Genomic DNA, 15,505 nt, shown 5'->3' on the forward strand with positions numbered 1-15,505 from the left:
GGCAGGAGGAGCTCTGCAGAGCACCTCGTGAGCCCCGAGCATCACAGAAAGCTGCAATTCCTGGTGGAGAAAAGTGGATGGATGCGTGGGGAGAAATGGATTAAAAGGGTATGAGCAGCAGGCATGTGAGAGTTCCCCAAACCAGGCTTCTTACAGGGAGATTTGGTGCTTTCTCAGATGTTTCCTATCAGCCTTCGCGCCTTCTCAGGTGGTGGCGATGCTCTGATGGCAGAGGAGAATCCTTTTCAGACCATCTTGGTGCTCTCTCTTGTCACTGAGAGTGAATATTTCAGGGGATAAGAGGAGAAGGGGTTTTTGTTTCTGGGATGCTGCATTTTTACTCTATTAAGGGCATCAAGCTGGCGTTTGTAGACCTTGAAATAAAACAAGAGTTCATCTTCAGGACGGGGTTGGTTTTCCTTTCACCACCTGGTTACTGCCTCGCCATGAAAACTCTTGTGCCAGCTCACCTCTGGCAGTGTTTTTTTTTTATAGATAAGGACATTTTGTGCATGAATTTGGCCCTGCAGAGCCGGGATGCCGACAAGCAACGGGGCTGGGGTACATTTTGCACGACGCAGCCGTGAGAGCGGAGGCTGCGATAGCACATCTGAGCCACGCAGAACCCAAAGGCACGTCTCTTTCACAACCGCGTCCCTTCAGCGGGGATTGAGGAAAACAAAACCTTTGCCTGCCAATTTGGTTTCCATTCCTGGCTGACCTGCAGGCTGCCCTCGTGGCTTGGAGCAGCTCTGCTCTTGGACGCTTGCTCTTTATTTCTAATTCTGATGCTTTGCTTCGTGCTGCGGTGGATGTAGCATCGTGTCCCGTGGCGAGGCGATGCTGTCCTGGGAAGCTCTTCCCTCCGTGTTTGCTGTTTAGGGGGCAGTTGCTCTCCTCTTCCAGCAGCTTTCTCCATGAGCCCGGAGCATTTGGTGCATCTCAAGTGGCAGTTCCCTGCAGGTCAGAAGCGTTTGGCTGCAAATCCCTGTTTGTGGATGCTCACGGGGGTGCTGCACCATCAGTTCATGAGAAGAAAAAGAATTAAAAGAGCCAGGTGTTGCATGAGGCCAGGGAATTCAGGAATTCCCACCTGTCCTGGAATAACACCTGGCCTTTGTGTCGTGGGCTTGTGGAAGGGGAAGAGGTGGGGACAGATCCTCAGGGCCAGAAGGGTCCCATGTCCCGAGTCAACCCTGAAGCATCCTCTCGACCTCTCTGGAGACAGGACAAGTCTTTAGCACCTTGCTTTTCACCTTGGAAGGCGTGGATCTCCCCTTCCTGCCATCTCCGTGCGCTCTGGCCACCAGGCATCACCTCCCAGGTCCGTGCAGAGCCCACGGTGACTCCGGCACAAGCGCGAAGTGCCGGTCTTTGCTTTATCCTCATGCCAGGGGCGCTGGCAAAGCTTCCAAACTGTGCTTCGAATCAGTTTGGAGTCACATTACGTTATTTCTGGCTTGGCTGAAAGAAGTTTATCCAGATTCAGTGCTGCTGTCTCCTGTCAGACAGAGCACGCTGCCCCTCTCCGCTCTGCACCCGGGGGAGAAGCGTGCAGAGCCCCCGCCCTGCCCCAAATCCCTCGGCCACCAGCGCATCCTTTCCCTGTAGGTGACATGAAAAACGTGCCTCTGTTTTGAAAAAAAAAACTATTTCTTTGAAGACTTTGAGCCGGTGATATAGAAGGGAAGTGAAAAGGAAGCGTTTTTTGAGGGGGAACTGCGGGAGGTGAGCCAAAGGTGCTTTTCTGCCCCCGCCACGGGCAGTTTGTGGCAGGAGCGCCTTCCCAGCTCAGCTCCTTCTTTCCCTTGGGTCCCTGGGGACAGCGGTGCTGGGTTTTGGTGCACCTTCGTGTCCTCGCCACCCTGCTCGGTGGCGATGGGGACGTGAGCGAGCACCTGGGCTTGGTTTCCTCTTGGTTTCGGAGGCGCAAAGTGTGTGTGCCGGGGCGCTGGGAGGGCGTTCCCGGCGCAGCTGTGTTGCTTGTGGTTTTCTGTATGTGTCTGCGCCTGTATAAAAACAGATTTTTTTCCACTACCTTTCTTTTGGAGCCCTACTCGAGCCGTTCTCCTCTTTTATAAAAAAAACACGGACACCTCTTGTGGAAAATGTGCTCCCCGGGCAGCCGCGTGGGTGCAGCCGGCCCCGAGCACGTCCGCAGCTCTCAGGGCACTTCCCCGTAGCGCAGCACAAGCTCCTTTTTCTTTCTTCCCCTCTTCTTTTCCTTTCCCCCAGCGTACGTGCTGTCGAGTTTGATTTATAGCCTCGAGAAGCAGACTCTGGTTTGAAGAATTAATGGTATTTGCATATTTTATTTGGAATCTCCCCTGGAAGGCCACTGCTGCCCAGCGCCGCCGTGCAGCCACTTTTTCCTTTCCTTTTTTTTTTTTTTTTTTCGGTGTCGTTCAGATTTAGCAGCAGAGGTGAAAAGTTGAAACAGTAAAACCAATAAAACCACATTTATGTGACAGATAAATCGTTTTGAGACAGCTCTCCCCGAGCCGTGCAGGCTTCCTCCTGCAGGACCTCTCTCCCCCCCAGCCCCAGCCCGCTTCTGCCGCGCGCCTTGCGGCAGAGCCCTGCAAGCACCAGGGGTGCTGAGCTCGGCCCCGAGCATCCTCGGTCCTGTCTTGCCAGCAAAATCGATGCGGGCCAACAGCTGTAACACCCTCGGGCTATCCGTCAGTGTCAGCAGCCAGCTTTTGGGAGTGTGGCTCTCTGGACACACGGGGAAGGTGCAGTCTGGGCGGGTTTGGGTTTAGGATGGTGATTATTTGCTGGGTTTCTGGGTTTCTGCGCTTTCTTTTTGTTGTTTTAGCTGTGCGTGCACCTGGAGATACCGAACTGGGTGAAAAATGAGATTAGGATAAAACATCTTCCCCCATCACCCCATCAGGGCAATGGCAGGGTGAGCAAAGGCGCCGTGCCCCCAGCGCAGGCAGGTCCCAGCGGTGTGGGTGACGTGGCTCAGCGTGACCCTGCTGGTGATGTGCTCGAGCACCCAAGCATGGCACGGGGAGAAGAGGGCACCTGCTGAAATTTTCAGCCTCATCCATGGTGGCTGAATTGCTTCAACCCAGCCCCAGGAGCTGGCATGGAAGCGGAGATGAAGCCCAGCCCTGCTCCACCACGGCTCGTCCCTGGGCCGTGCGCCATCCCGGCCACCCGTCACCAGGCTCGGTGGGATCAGCAAACCTCAGCTCGGGCTCCTGAGCTGGGGAGCAAGCTGTCCTAGATGTCTCTTCGTTCCACTTCTGCCTTACACTACCCCAGTGCTGAATTTCTGTCTTTCAGAGATGTCCACGAGAGGTTTGTGCAAGCCCTGCCCTCAACCATCCTCTGCTCCTGTAGAGCTCCCCAAGCCTCTGCTGTGCCCCCGCTGCCTCCCCGTGCTGTTTATAACAGCTCCTCAGGCTGCTTTATTCAAATCTTCCCATAGCCCACTTCTAATCTTTCTCTTTTTCTTTCTTTTTTTTTTTCTTTGGTCCCTTTCTTCTGGGATTTTATTTCCAACCCCATGAGCTGCTACCTGGTCCCTGGACGGTCCGGCCATGCACTTTCTGCAGAAATAACTTGTGATTCCTTGCCTGTGGCTTGCTAAGGGCACGTTCAGCCCCCAGACTGCCAACGAAAGGACTCTGATGGGCTGGGGGAAGGCATTGAGCCCGTACAGCCCTTCCCGGAGCAGCAAACAAACCCGATAGAAGAGCTTTGGCCCCGCTGCGCCGTGTGAAAGGCGCACGTGAAATCCTATCCCGGGCTGGGGCTTTTAAGGTGCCCTTTGGAAGAAAAACTCCCCGCCGATGATGTTCAGCCCCGGTTTGTAGTTGGCACAAAGGGCTCCAGATCTGACCTGCCGCACAAAGCCGAGCGGGACCAGGGGCTGGAAAAGCCCTCTTGAGGTCCCGGCTAATCCGTCCCCCCCACCAGCGCGGGGGATTGTTCCCGACAGCTTGTTTTCTTTGCTCTGACCTACATAGTCAAAAAGAATCTTGTTGCCCATTTTTGTTTGGGACCTCGAGGTCTTCGAGGAGCCAAATCCCCGTCTTTGCAGGGCGGGCTGTGTTGTTAAACAGTGCCGGAGCCTCCAGGAACACCATGGAGACGGGGGCACAATGAGCCCTCTATGGCCCTCGCCTCGCCTGGGGACGGAATAGCGGGGCCCTTCTCCTCGGGGTGGCCACCAGGACGCCCAGCCATGGGAGATGAAGATGTCCCCGTTTTTGGCAGCCTGTCCTGCAATAGAGCAGTCACAGCAGCTCTCCGGGGCGAAAGGCTCGAGGATGGGGAGGAAACACAGCAGCTCCTAATGAACATGTTTTGTACGGCTGGGGTGCGCACGGTGCGCCTCCGCGTCCTCCGCTGTGCCCCCGTGGGGACACCCAGGGGACTTTTGGCTCATTCCCCACCCAAACCAGCTCGGGGAGGGCTGTGGGTGTCCGTGCCTGGTGTGTTTGGGTTTGCTTTGTGGAGACGGACAGCTTCAGGTGTGGATTTTGAGGGCTGGAGCAGGGTTACCACAGGACTTGCCTCTACCTCCTGCCTGCCCCGCGGCAGTCCGGGACGGCAGCGGTTCCTCTAATGAATGTCTGGAAACCACCTGGGTCTCCTTCGGTGGCTGAGCTCACCTCGGATAAACCACCGAGCTCCTCGACGTGTCCCTGGGGAGCTGCAGCCACTGGGGACGTGTACAGAGCACTTGGAAGATGCTAGGAAGGGGAGCAGACGGGGTGAGAAATCCTCGTGGCACCGTCTGAATGCAGCTGCTGGTTATCTGGGGGCAAAAAAAAAATTGTGGTGACTTCAAGCACAGAGGTGCCCTCCTTCTGAAGCACAGCAGGGTGCTCGGGCTCTTTTTCTGGCTCTGCCACCGACCTCCTGGGGGTGTCTCAGCCCTCACGCACATCCTTTGTGCCTCCGTTTCTTCCCAAAAATATCAGTAATGCAGCAGGCTTTATGGCTAGGAGGTAATTGCTGCAGAACACGGCTTTTTTGGTTCACACCACCTGCCCAGGCTCTTTGCCAGGCTCCCGATAAACCACCTGCTCGCTCGCCAGCTCCTTAAAATCCGTTTGTTTTTCTTTCCCTGCCTCTCCTGCAGCTCCTGGATCTGTTCATCCAGTGGGACTGGTCGACGTACCTGGCTGACTACGGGCAACCCACGTGCAAGTACCTCCGGGTGAACCCCACCACGGCCCTCGTCCTGCTGGAAAAGTGAGTGTGGGCCCGGGCACCCCGGGACGTTTCCAGCCCCATTTTGCTCTGTTTTGTGGTTCTGTGGAAAAAAACACGTGCTAAAAGCCCAGCTGTGGGACAGGGACAGTGTCTCCAGGTGGCCGTGCGCTCCAAGGCTTGCTCTTAGGGAGGACAGGACCCCTGCCAAGGGTAAATCTGAGCCCCAGGAGTGTGTGTGCAAGCAAAGCTTTTGCAGGGCATCAGCCCTGCAAAATCAGTAATCATCAGGAAATGATTAATAATCCAAGCAGCTTTTGCCATGGCCACTCCATCAGTAGGTCTCAGATGCTTGCAGTTAGATTTGTCCGGGTTTAACATGAAATCAGATCCTTGGGCTGAATTCGAGCTGGTTTTTCGAATTCCTCTCTTTCTCTGTTGCACGTATTGGAGAAGATCACCAGTTCAGAGCTGGATTTAAACCTTTAGAAGGCTGAACTTGGTGGCTTCGAAGCTTTGTAGCTGCATCTGTCTGCAGTCCACATAACTGCCCCATCTCCTCTCCCATGGATGAGAGCAGCCACTTTCACAGCAACTCACAGCATCCAAGTGATATCAGTCTCATACACAGGGACAAAAATGAAATAATTGGTGTGTGTAAAGCACTTTTAGACATTACAGCATTATTTTTATATGCGTTTATATGCGCTGTGCAAGGTGTTGTATTATTTGCGACACGTTTGCAACCCCACATCCGTGATGGAAATTGTGCAGTATATTCAGAGCTAGCAATAAAAAATAAATAATAATAAAAATTTTAAAAAAAAAGAAAGTTTGGGCATGAAGCAGGCAGAATAACCTAACCAGAGGGCTGGAAGCAGGCAGCCAGATGGGGTTGCAGCAGCGAGGTGTGAGCGCAGAGCAGGAAGGCAGGGCCGTACCCCTGGCACCAATCTCATCCCCCATCCCCGTGCCATCACCCCAGGTAGCACTGGATCGTGCTCTCAGCGGTGTCATTAAAAGGCCACAAGCCCCAGCTCGGCTTGCCAGCCTTTTCCCAGAAAAATAACTCATTTTAAGGGTGACCAGGTGCAGCCCCTTTGCTTCCCACCCCCAGCCCCGCTGCAGTCACCACCTTGGCACCTGCATGCCCACGGCGCAGCACCCCCGGCACTGCCCGCCTGCTGCTCCAGGCTCTTCCCTCTCCCTGGTCGGACTCCAAACCTTTTGGGGAGCCTCCAACCATCGCCCCCAGGTCTCTGCACAGAGCCAGCCGCCAGCTTTAGGCACATCCCCTCCTGTCCCCACGTCGGGAGCAGCTCCCCGGCCCCCTCCGCACGTAGCTGAGCTTTGCCGCCAGGGCGCCGTGAAATTCTGATCCGCTCATGCGTTTTTTTTGGTTTTTTTGTTTTTTTTTTTTAACTTGTTCTCATGATTATCTCTTTTCCTAATCACACATCTCTCGTAGGATATCACGAGTGTAAGTATGCTGCTTGCTTGGGCTTTTACCCTCACCTCGCAGTGACTTTATTGTTTGGTTTAAATGGAGCACTAAATGATCTAAATGCAAGCTGCCTTTGAAACGGTTCCCTCCGGTAACTCTATCGGCTCAAATGCACTAATTAGAACTAAAAGAGGAGCTTTTACTGCGTTGCTTTTTTTTTTTTTCTTTCTTATAGATTAATTTAAACAAAGCTTGGCTCTATTGAAGGCGGTGTTTGTTGACAGGGGTGGGGACAGCATTGAGCTCTCTCTTTCCCTTCCTCTTACTTCTAATTCTGGGGCCAACACACAGGGACCACGTTATAAAACCGGGCTCGCTTCTCCTAGGGCTCTGCAGGCACACGCTTAAAGGAATAAAAGTGTCAATCCTCCACGGAGCTGCTGGAAAACACTGCCTCTCTGTTTCCAACCTGATACTCTTGGCGTCGGGATGCACAGCTCTATCTGGGGCCGTGCCTTCCAGCCCAGGCGCTTCCTATGGCTCAGGGCTGGAAAAGAAAGGGGAAAAGAATTCATAACCCAAACCCCAGTGCTGATTTAGGGTGGCGTGGGATAAGCCTGGCTGGTGGAAGGGTGTTTCTCCATCCAGACTGCCTCTGTGCCCCTAAACCTCTGCAGTAACACAAGTGGGAGCCTCGCGTGCTGACACCCTCACCCAGAGAAACACCCTTTGGACCTACAGCTCCAGGGTTCGCCTGCACCGTCCCCGGCAGGCACGGGCTTGCTCTGTGAACACCCTGAGCCTGGGGGAGGTAGCGAGCACCCTGAGCCCTGAGCAAATACCCTTTCCTTCAGTCCTACCCCAATCATTTCAGTTCTGCTCCCATCATTTCAGTCCTGCTCCCTGCCAGCAGGGCTTGCGCAGCTCTCCGCAGGGTGGGTTGGCACTTGGCGGTTTTGTCGCCCTTTTCTTTATAGAGAGGAGCCATCCCACCTTGTGTGCATACATGGGATATTTGGGAGTAGGAGGGGAATGCCCCACTGGGAAGCACACACCCTTAGTTTTTCCAGGATTTGATGTTCTGCAGGCAAGATAATTCGCTAAGGAAATCCAGCTGCTCACAGCTTCGTGCTCCACATCCACACGGTGCCCGGAGATACCTCCTGTCCCTGCCAGGCACTCGGGCACAGCGGGATCAGGACGGGATCAGTGCACTGAAAACAGCCCTACGTGCTCCAGCTGTGCACCCCGATGCAGTTGCTTTATCCCTGCAGCTCCATCCCAGTCGTCCAAACCCCCCTGGGCAGGAAGCACGCCCAAAAGGTTCCTCGCGCACAGCCCGGCGCTTTGTTCCAAGCATTTCGTGGAAATAAATCTACATCTGAGCGGCTCCCCCCCGAGCTTTTATCCCAGGATAAAAGCTTTCTTCCGAGGATAAAAGCTGCCCGGGATGAGGGCTGTAAGGCAGAGGATGCTCTGCTGTCTGTGAATTCCCCTCGCATTACCTGTGGGTATTACCGAGGCAGAACCTCGGTGCTTTTTGCTGCGAGCTCCCTGCGGCAGGCAGTGATGGATGGCCCTGGGTGGAGGTTTCCCAAGGTACAAGGTTTGCTTGCAGCACGTCTGATGTCCCTGAGTAACCCGTGAAATAGGAACGGAGCTCCCAGCCCTCTCGGGAAGGTGCTTTGAGGAGCTGCAGGGGGAATCGATGTCCTGCGTGAGGCTGGGTGTTTCCTAAATTCCTGGTACTGCAGCACCTCTGACCTGTTTGATTCAAAACCCTGCTTCCTGGCAGCGCGGCTGCTGCCTGGTTCCTGCAGTGGAGCAGCTGGCGACCTGCTTTGCTTAAAAAAAAAAAATAATAATAGAAAAAAAAGTACTTATTTTGCTGAAGAAAATTGCTCCAAGCTATCTTGTTACTGTTGGGCAAGCAGCTCGGCTGTAATCCTGTGTCTTTGGGCACTTACAACGTTAGCAAATTAGCCTTTGGGATAAGGTTGTTATCCTTATTTTCAGTTCCAAGCTGGATGTTTTTTGGAACATTTCAGATTTCCCTTTGGCTCTTTTTAGGGAGACTGAAGCATGAAAAATCTGAGATATTTTTTTTTTAATCGGTTACATGAGTTTGAAGGGGTTTGTTTCGTGCTCAGCTGACTCGAGCCCCTTTTTGATAAACCGCCAGCTCTCCAGGGACTGCCATCTCCGTGTCCCGATCACCTTAAGGCTTCATTTAGGCACCCCTAGCCGAAAACACAGGCTTAGGCGACTCGTCCAAAGCCATCTGCCTTTGCCAGATCTGATTCACCGAGAAAATCGTTTACAAATTGTGGTGTTACAAAGAGCAGTGCCAGCGCTCAGCCAGCGGCTTGGATGTCGGGAGCCTGCTGCTGCCTTCGGGCTCTGCTGCTGCTCGGGTGAACGGCTGACCCTCGCAGGGTGGTTTCACTTCCCAGCACATGCCCTGCCTGCACAAAGCTCCCGCTTGAACTGCGTAACGAGATGTTTTCCCCCCCAAAAAAAAAGATGCATCTGTGAATGCCAGCGTGCATGAGTCCCGAGCTTTGCATGCCGGAGAGAAATGGAGCTGCACCGGCTTCGCCTCCTGGGCGCATCCCGCCGCCGGCTGCTCTGTTCTCTGCCTCTTCGGTCTTGGGGACCTTGTGGAGACCAGTGTGCTACTTTGGGTATTGGATGTGATTAAAAAAAACCCACACAAATCTCAAGATTTATAAATTAGTGCTGGGTGCCTTCCTCGAAGGCTGTGCCGTGCGTTAATTCACAGCTCTTTGTTTCAAAACTTGACGGCTGCCCCCAGAGCTGCATCTCTGGCCGCATGCAATGCACCTTTTCAGATCAGAACTGCAAACGATGTGGATTTTATGCTATTTTAGTTCATTTCCTGACCCTCCTAATATTCCAGCACTGTCATTTGCCACGTAATGAGACAGAAGGGGAGGACAAGAGGCATTAGGGACTCGGGGTTATCACAGCGGTTGGCTTTAGGGACGGGTACCCTGATGTGGGCTGGAACCAGCAGGGTTGAAACCAAAAATACAAACCTTGCAAAGCTTTCCCCGGCTCGGTGTGCCCATCTTTACACAAAACCTGGGGCTAGACCCCGTGGGTGCAGTCACCTCCAAGCAGGGGAACTTCCCCGGAGTTTCGCTCGCGGGGCTTGGCGCGGCGCCGCGCGTGCCGTAACCCGACTGTTTCTGCTCTGCGCAGGATGCGAGACACGAGCAGGAAGAACAACGTTTTCGCCCAGTTTCGGAAGAACGAGCGGGACAAGCAGAAGCTGATAGACACCGTGGCCAAGCAGCTCCGCAGCCTCATCAACAGCCACCACTCCTGAGGGCCACTGCACTCCGGGACCCGCGCCGCGCCGGTCCCTGCACCGCAGCCTTCCACACGCCTGGACTTGGGATCCTTGTTCAAAGAGAATATATCTGTATTTTTTTATTCGCCTGTATAGAATCCATGAGACCTACCCTCCTGACAAAACGTTCCTCGCTAAGCAATCCCGGGGAAGAGAGGCAGCGCTGCCTGTGTGCTGGGGCAGCGAGGGTGCCGGCAGGAGTCTCCGTTCCAAGCTCCTATTTTCAGGGGGTTGTAAAGGGACGGTAAAGCCTGAAAGAGAAGTTCACACCCAGACTATGTTTTTTTTTTCGTTTTTTTTTTTTTTGTAAGCCAAATTCAAAGAATTGGTTTGACTTCCTTTTGTTAAGTTATTCAGTTGCAGAACAAGCGAAAACAAAAAAAAATATAGGGAGGAGTCGCGGTTTCAGGTTCTTCTCGTGGGCTCCGGTGAAAGGAGCACGCGTTAGAAAGAGGGTCACTCGCTCGCTTGCCAACGTGCGGATTGGGTTTTTGGAGGAAGAGAGGCAAAGTGATCCCCCAGCCTCTCGCCTCCTCCTCCTGTAGGGGCTGATGCCCACCCCGGTTTCAGGTGGCTCGCGGGGAGCCGTATCCCGTTCCCGTGGGGCTGCAAGGGAGCAGATGCACCCTGAGCTCTGCCTCTAGGATCTGTCTTTTGGACCTGCACTGAATGGAAAAGGGTTGTAAAAGGTTGGATAGATGGGAAGAGGGAGAGCCTGCGGGGTGCCCTGCGGGGCTGGGATGGCACCAGGGTGCTGCTGCTGTGTCCAGCACGGTGCCAGGAGGGAAACCCGCTGGGGTTGCGGGCAGATCGGGCTCCCCGGTGTGTGGGGTGATCCTGGAGCTTAGCTCTTCCTCTCCCTGTACCTTTTACCCATGCTGGTTCCCCATCTCCCCTCTCCTGCTGCCCTGGTGCCATGTCCCTCCACTTCCTATGCGCTCTCTGGCTCGGAGCAGCCTCACAGGCTCCCCGGGGTGACAAACGGGAGCCTCCTGGGTGTCCCCAAAACTCTGGCAGTGGGAGGTGACCCCAGAGCAGCACCACAGCGCCCAGCACCCCGGCTCTGAAGTGCCTGGGGGCAAAACTCTCCTCTTTGCTCCGGAGGTGCCCGTACATCAGGGCAGCCTCGGAGGACCCTGGGGTTCAGGTTACAGAGAGGGGAATTCTTCCTTTATCTTTTCATTACCATTTGGACTCCAATTAGTGCAGGTGGAAGCTCAGCCAGGCAGTTTCTCCCCCCATCACAGCCCTCCAGGACCGGTGGATTATTTTCGTGAACGGGAGGGAAGAGCAAATGCTGGACCTTAATTTCACGACTCCTTTCTTTCTGGGGGGGGGGATCGGAGGATATTTTTGTCTTAACACCTCTTTGAAGGCTGGAAGAAAAGGGAGCAGCTCGGTGTGGCCAGAAAGGGATCAGCTCTGCAGACACCTCTGCGTGCAGCCCAGCCAAGGTTTTTTCTCCAGGCAGGGACAGGTGAAGACGAACCCCGTTGCTGACCCCTTTTCCTGCTCCCCAAATCCTTCACAGCTGAGAAAGGGAAGAGGGAGAGCTCCCAGCCCTCCACGTCCCACAACTCGCAGGACCTCGGGGCGCTCTGTCCCTCCTCCCCATCACCCGGCGGTGCCGATGTGATGGGAGGCGCAAGGACAGGAGTGCGAGGTGGTTCCAGCATCAGCCCTGCCTCAGCCTTTTACGCAGAGCTCTCCAGAGGCCAGAGCTAGCAAGAAAAACCCAAAACCAGGCGGTGGCAGGAGCAGGGGGAGCTTCCATCCACGGGGCACTTGCGCCGAGGGCCCTTCAGCGGTAACAAGCACTTTAAAAAAAACTCTTCGCAATCACGAGCTGCTACAGATGCTGGCAACAGCGTCAGCGAGCATCAGCGAGCACGACAAATAAAGCACTCCGGCATTTCCAGTTTTTATTAGGGGGAGGATAGGTTGTCAAACACAATTTTTAATCGCATTTGTCAGCCGCCGACTTCGCCGCCGGGCCAGGCGGTGCCGTTGCAGCGCTGATGGTTTTCCTTCCCCGCGTGGCCAGGAGCAGCACCGGGAAAAGCTCCCGCTGCTGGCTCCAAAATCCAGGTTTTTTTCCCCAAGGAGCGGCTCCGGCATCGCGTTGTGCAAGGCGGCTCTGGGGTCTGCACGCAAAGCCCGGAGCCACCGGGGCTCGGAGCGAGACCTCGATTTGGGGCTGGGACTCGCTTCTGGGAAAGCCCAGCCCGGCCACGGGGAGATGCAGGGAGTTTCTGATTTCGGGAGGTCAAGCACCTAACCACAAGTCACATAACGGAGATGAAAAATGGAATTTCGGGGCTCTGGTCCTAATTAACTTTTTGTTCCGAGAGATGCTGTTCCATCCCTTCAAAATAAAATTAATCTTTTAAACAGATTGCTTAAGGAGCCCTGGAAGACGTTTCAAATCCCCTCTAAATCTCCTGCTAATGACTGGTATCCTCCGCTACGGATGGTATTGCTTACGAGGGAAGGGTTGTTGCTCGAAATTTATAACGTGGGGGGAGGCAACCGTGGCTTTGCAACCCCCGGAGCCAACAATGCTGCTATTAACACCCCGTGTACATACCTTGCTCATCCTTTAGGGTTTTATTTTTTTTTTTAAGCAGTGGCTGTAGAAAAGCCCGGGTTAGCCTCCCTCTCCATCCCAACCTGGCAAACGGATTTCAGCACCAGTGGGAAAAAAATAATAAAAAAAAAAAGAAAATCGTTAAAAAAAAAAAGAAAAATCATTGAAAAAAATATCAAAAGCTCGCCTTGCTGAGCAGCATGCCCACATCTCAGCTTCCTCACCAGCTGCAGGGGCTGTGCGTCGCAGGAAGGGTTTTTTTTTGCCTTCTCCAAGGCACGAAGCTGGAGCACCGAATGAAGGGGATGGCCTCGGGGTGGACGAGGGAGAACGGGACGTTTTCTGTTTCTTTTCCTAGGGCTGGGGTTGGAGGCCGAAGCTCTTGGCAGTTTTTGCACTTTGTTCGAAATCCGGCCACGAGCCCGGGCTCAATGGGGAGCAGCTGCCCCGGGGTGGGGGGGGATGCAGCATTTTGGGGTGGCTGCTTCGTGCCCCTGGGATGGAGACAGGAGCAGCCTGGCCATGTGGGAGCTTTGGGCTCCTTTTCCCACCTGTGTCCCCTTTTTGGTGCCCCCGTTGGCATCATCTCATTCATCTCATCCCCCCCCCTGAGCAGAGGAATCCTTGTCCCTGCTTTCCTACCTCTCTCTCGCACCTCTGTGGTTTTCCCTTTAGGTCTGGTTTGGTGCTTTTCGGAGCATCGCGGGGTTTGCAGCACCCAGCGCCCACCCTGCTGCATGTTCAGCCTCGGGGGGGGCAGAAGCCCTGTACACCCCCCAAATGCACCCAAATGCAACTTCACGGGGGGGCTGAAGGGCATGCGACCTGAAAATAAATCTGGGCACAAACGAATTCAGGATGGACCCGTCTGTGCGGCGAGCTGGGCGAGTTGCGCGTTCGAGGGAAGAGATTTGGGGCAGGATTCACCCCAAAAAACACCAGATGAGGGGTGCTTGGGATGAGTCCTGGGGGTACAGAAATTGGGAGCACCCCAATTTCCGTAGGGTCCTGCGTGTGCCCCCCTTGGGAATCCCACCATCATTTCGGGAGGAGCCCCCTCCTGAATCTCCATCCTCCCCAACCCCAAGCCCTCGGTGCCCGCTGGCTGCTTGCGTTGCCTTTTCTCATCTCGGAGGGGGGGAAGAGCGTGGGTTTGTAAACTAATGTGGTGAAAACAGCTTTTTTTGCACAAGTCGTTGCACAATAAGGGGAAAAATTAGTAAATTAGGTTTAACTTTAAAGGGAACTTTTTTTTTTTTCTTTTCGTTTTTCCTTACAACTCACTAGCAGAGCTACTGATTAAAAAAAAAAAAAACAACAACGAGAAAAAGACGGACTGGTTAAAAAATAAAATAAAAACGGACTGCATGGTTTACAGGTTAAATCGCGTTAGAAATTAGCATGTTGATTCCGACTGTACATTTATCCTATTGTAACTGCCATTAAACAATACAGCATTTAACTGTTTGCCTAAGTGCCTGTGCTCGCTCTGGCTCTGTGCACCCCTTTGCCTTGCCCTCTCTGGCTGCATCCAGAAAAAAAAAATAAAAAAAAAAATCCCAAATCCTGTAAAAGACGGAATTCAACACCCCTTTTGTGCAGCCAGCAAAGGTTTTGGACCCGCCTGGTTTTAGGGTCTGTCCTGGGAAATCCACCCCCGAAGGACCGCCGGCTCCCATACCCTGCGCCGCGTTGGCATGCCGGGGGCTCAGGCCAATTTTTGCCTAATTCAGTGGCTGTTTTAATTGGCCTCTACCATAAACAAGCATGATTAAACCCAAGCCTCGCGCTGAATAAGTAGCCGCCTCCCAGGAATGCGTGTTCTGCTCTCATTGATTGCATCTACGTCTGCAGATGGGGAAAGTAATCCTGAGCAGGAATTAAGATTTGGAGGGCAGAGCAGAGATAATAGGCACTTCATCAAGGCGGAGGGGGGATTGCATTAGGCTTCTATGGGAAATCTTTTCTTCCCGCTCCCGTTGCATATTTTCTTTCATGGTATTTATCATCCTTTGCAATTCCGTGATTATATTAGCTTTTTTTTTTCTTTTTTTTTCTTTTTTTTTTCTTTTTCTTTTTTTTTTTTGGCTCTAACCGCGTTGGGGTATTGGATTCCCCAAATGCCTCCCGGCCCTGGCACCAAACGTGCGGGGGGGGCTTGGGTTTCCGCGAGCCGTTTGCCTTGGTGCCGCGCGGCACGCTGATGAGGAAATTAAAGTGATACAAAATCAACGTGACGCGCACTAATTAAAAACTGCCCAACTGGGAAATCTCAGCGGGGAGCTACCCAGAGGAGCAGCCTCAGCCGGGGCACCCCGAGCACCCCGAGCACCCCGAGCTGGGGCTATCCGGGGGTGCTGCCCCCATCGGGGTGATGGGGAGGGTGATGGAAAGGCTCAGGAGGATGGTGGAGGAGGAGAAGATTTGGGGGACTCCCTCCTGGAAAGCAGCAGCTGTGTAAAAGGAGCCGGGGCTGCCTGGGGGCTGCTGCGATTGTGTTCCACAAATTCCTCGAAAACCCTTTTTTAATCCGTTTATCCCATCTGGCCTCCGTCGTGTCCTGTGGCCGGGAGTCCTGCGTGTGAATTCGGTGCAGCGTGGAGGGGAAGCGCTCCCCCGTGCTCCTTTTTACCTAAACCTCTGCCGAGAGCATTTCCACGTGCACACAGGGATAAAAAGCACCCCAAAACAGCCCCAGCCTGCTCTGGGGGAGTGGGTCCCCTGCTCAAAACCCAGGGATGCTCAGCCTGTGCCGGATTCCTTGGGGAACACCAGAAAAAATAACACAAAACCATGCAAGGGAGGATGAAGATTCAGCCTGGTGAGTGTCCTGCACGTGGGACGTGAGCAGATAGCAGCCCCCCAGTTTGCTGGGGTCTCATTTCTGTCCTTTCCCTGCCCCGTGGCAGCTCCACTGCTGGGTGCT

The 15,505-nt window shown here is 53.9% G+C and overlaps 1 protein-coding gene across 8 annotated transcripts in view; it reads left to right on the forward strand.

Moving 5' to 3' along the window:
- Nucleotides 1–14,053, forward strand: part of EXOC6B (exocyst complex component 6B) — a 266,579-nt gene extending 252,526 nt beyond the window's left edge. For all 8 annotated transcript variants that reach the window (XM_072037927.1, XM_072037928.1, XM_027455866.3 and 5 more), the window contains 2 exons: nt 5,102–5,214; nt 9,842–14,053. In XM_072037927.1, coding sequence (XP_071894028.1) covers nt 5,102–5,214; nt 9,842–9,968 — 240 coding nt within the window. In that variant the 3' untranslated portion in view covers nt 9,969–14,053. The remainder of the gene's footprint in view (nt 1–5,101; nt 5,215–9,841) is intronic.
- Nucleotides 14,054–15,505: the final 1,452 nt, after the last annotated feature.

Source organism: Anas platyrhynchos, chromosome 4, assembly GCF_047663525.1.
Source record: "Anas platyrhynchos isolate ZD024472 breed Pekin duck chromosome 4, IASCAAS_PekinDuck_T2T, whole genome shotgun sequence".
In the NCBI taxonomy this organism is placed as follows: Eukaryota; Metazoa; Chordata; class Aves; order Anseriformes; family Anatidae; genus Anas; species Anas platyrhynchos.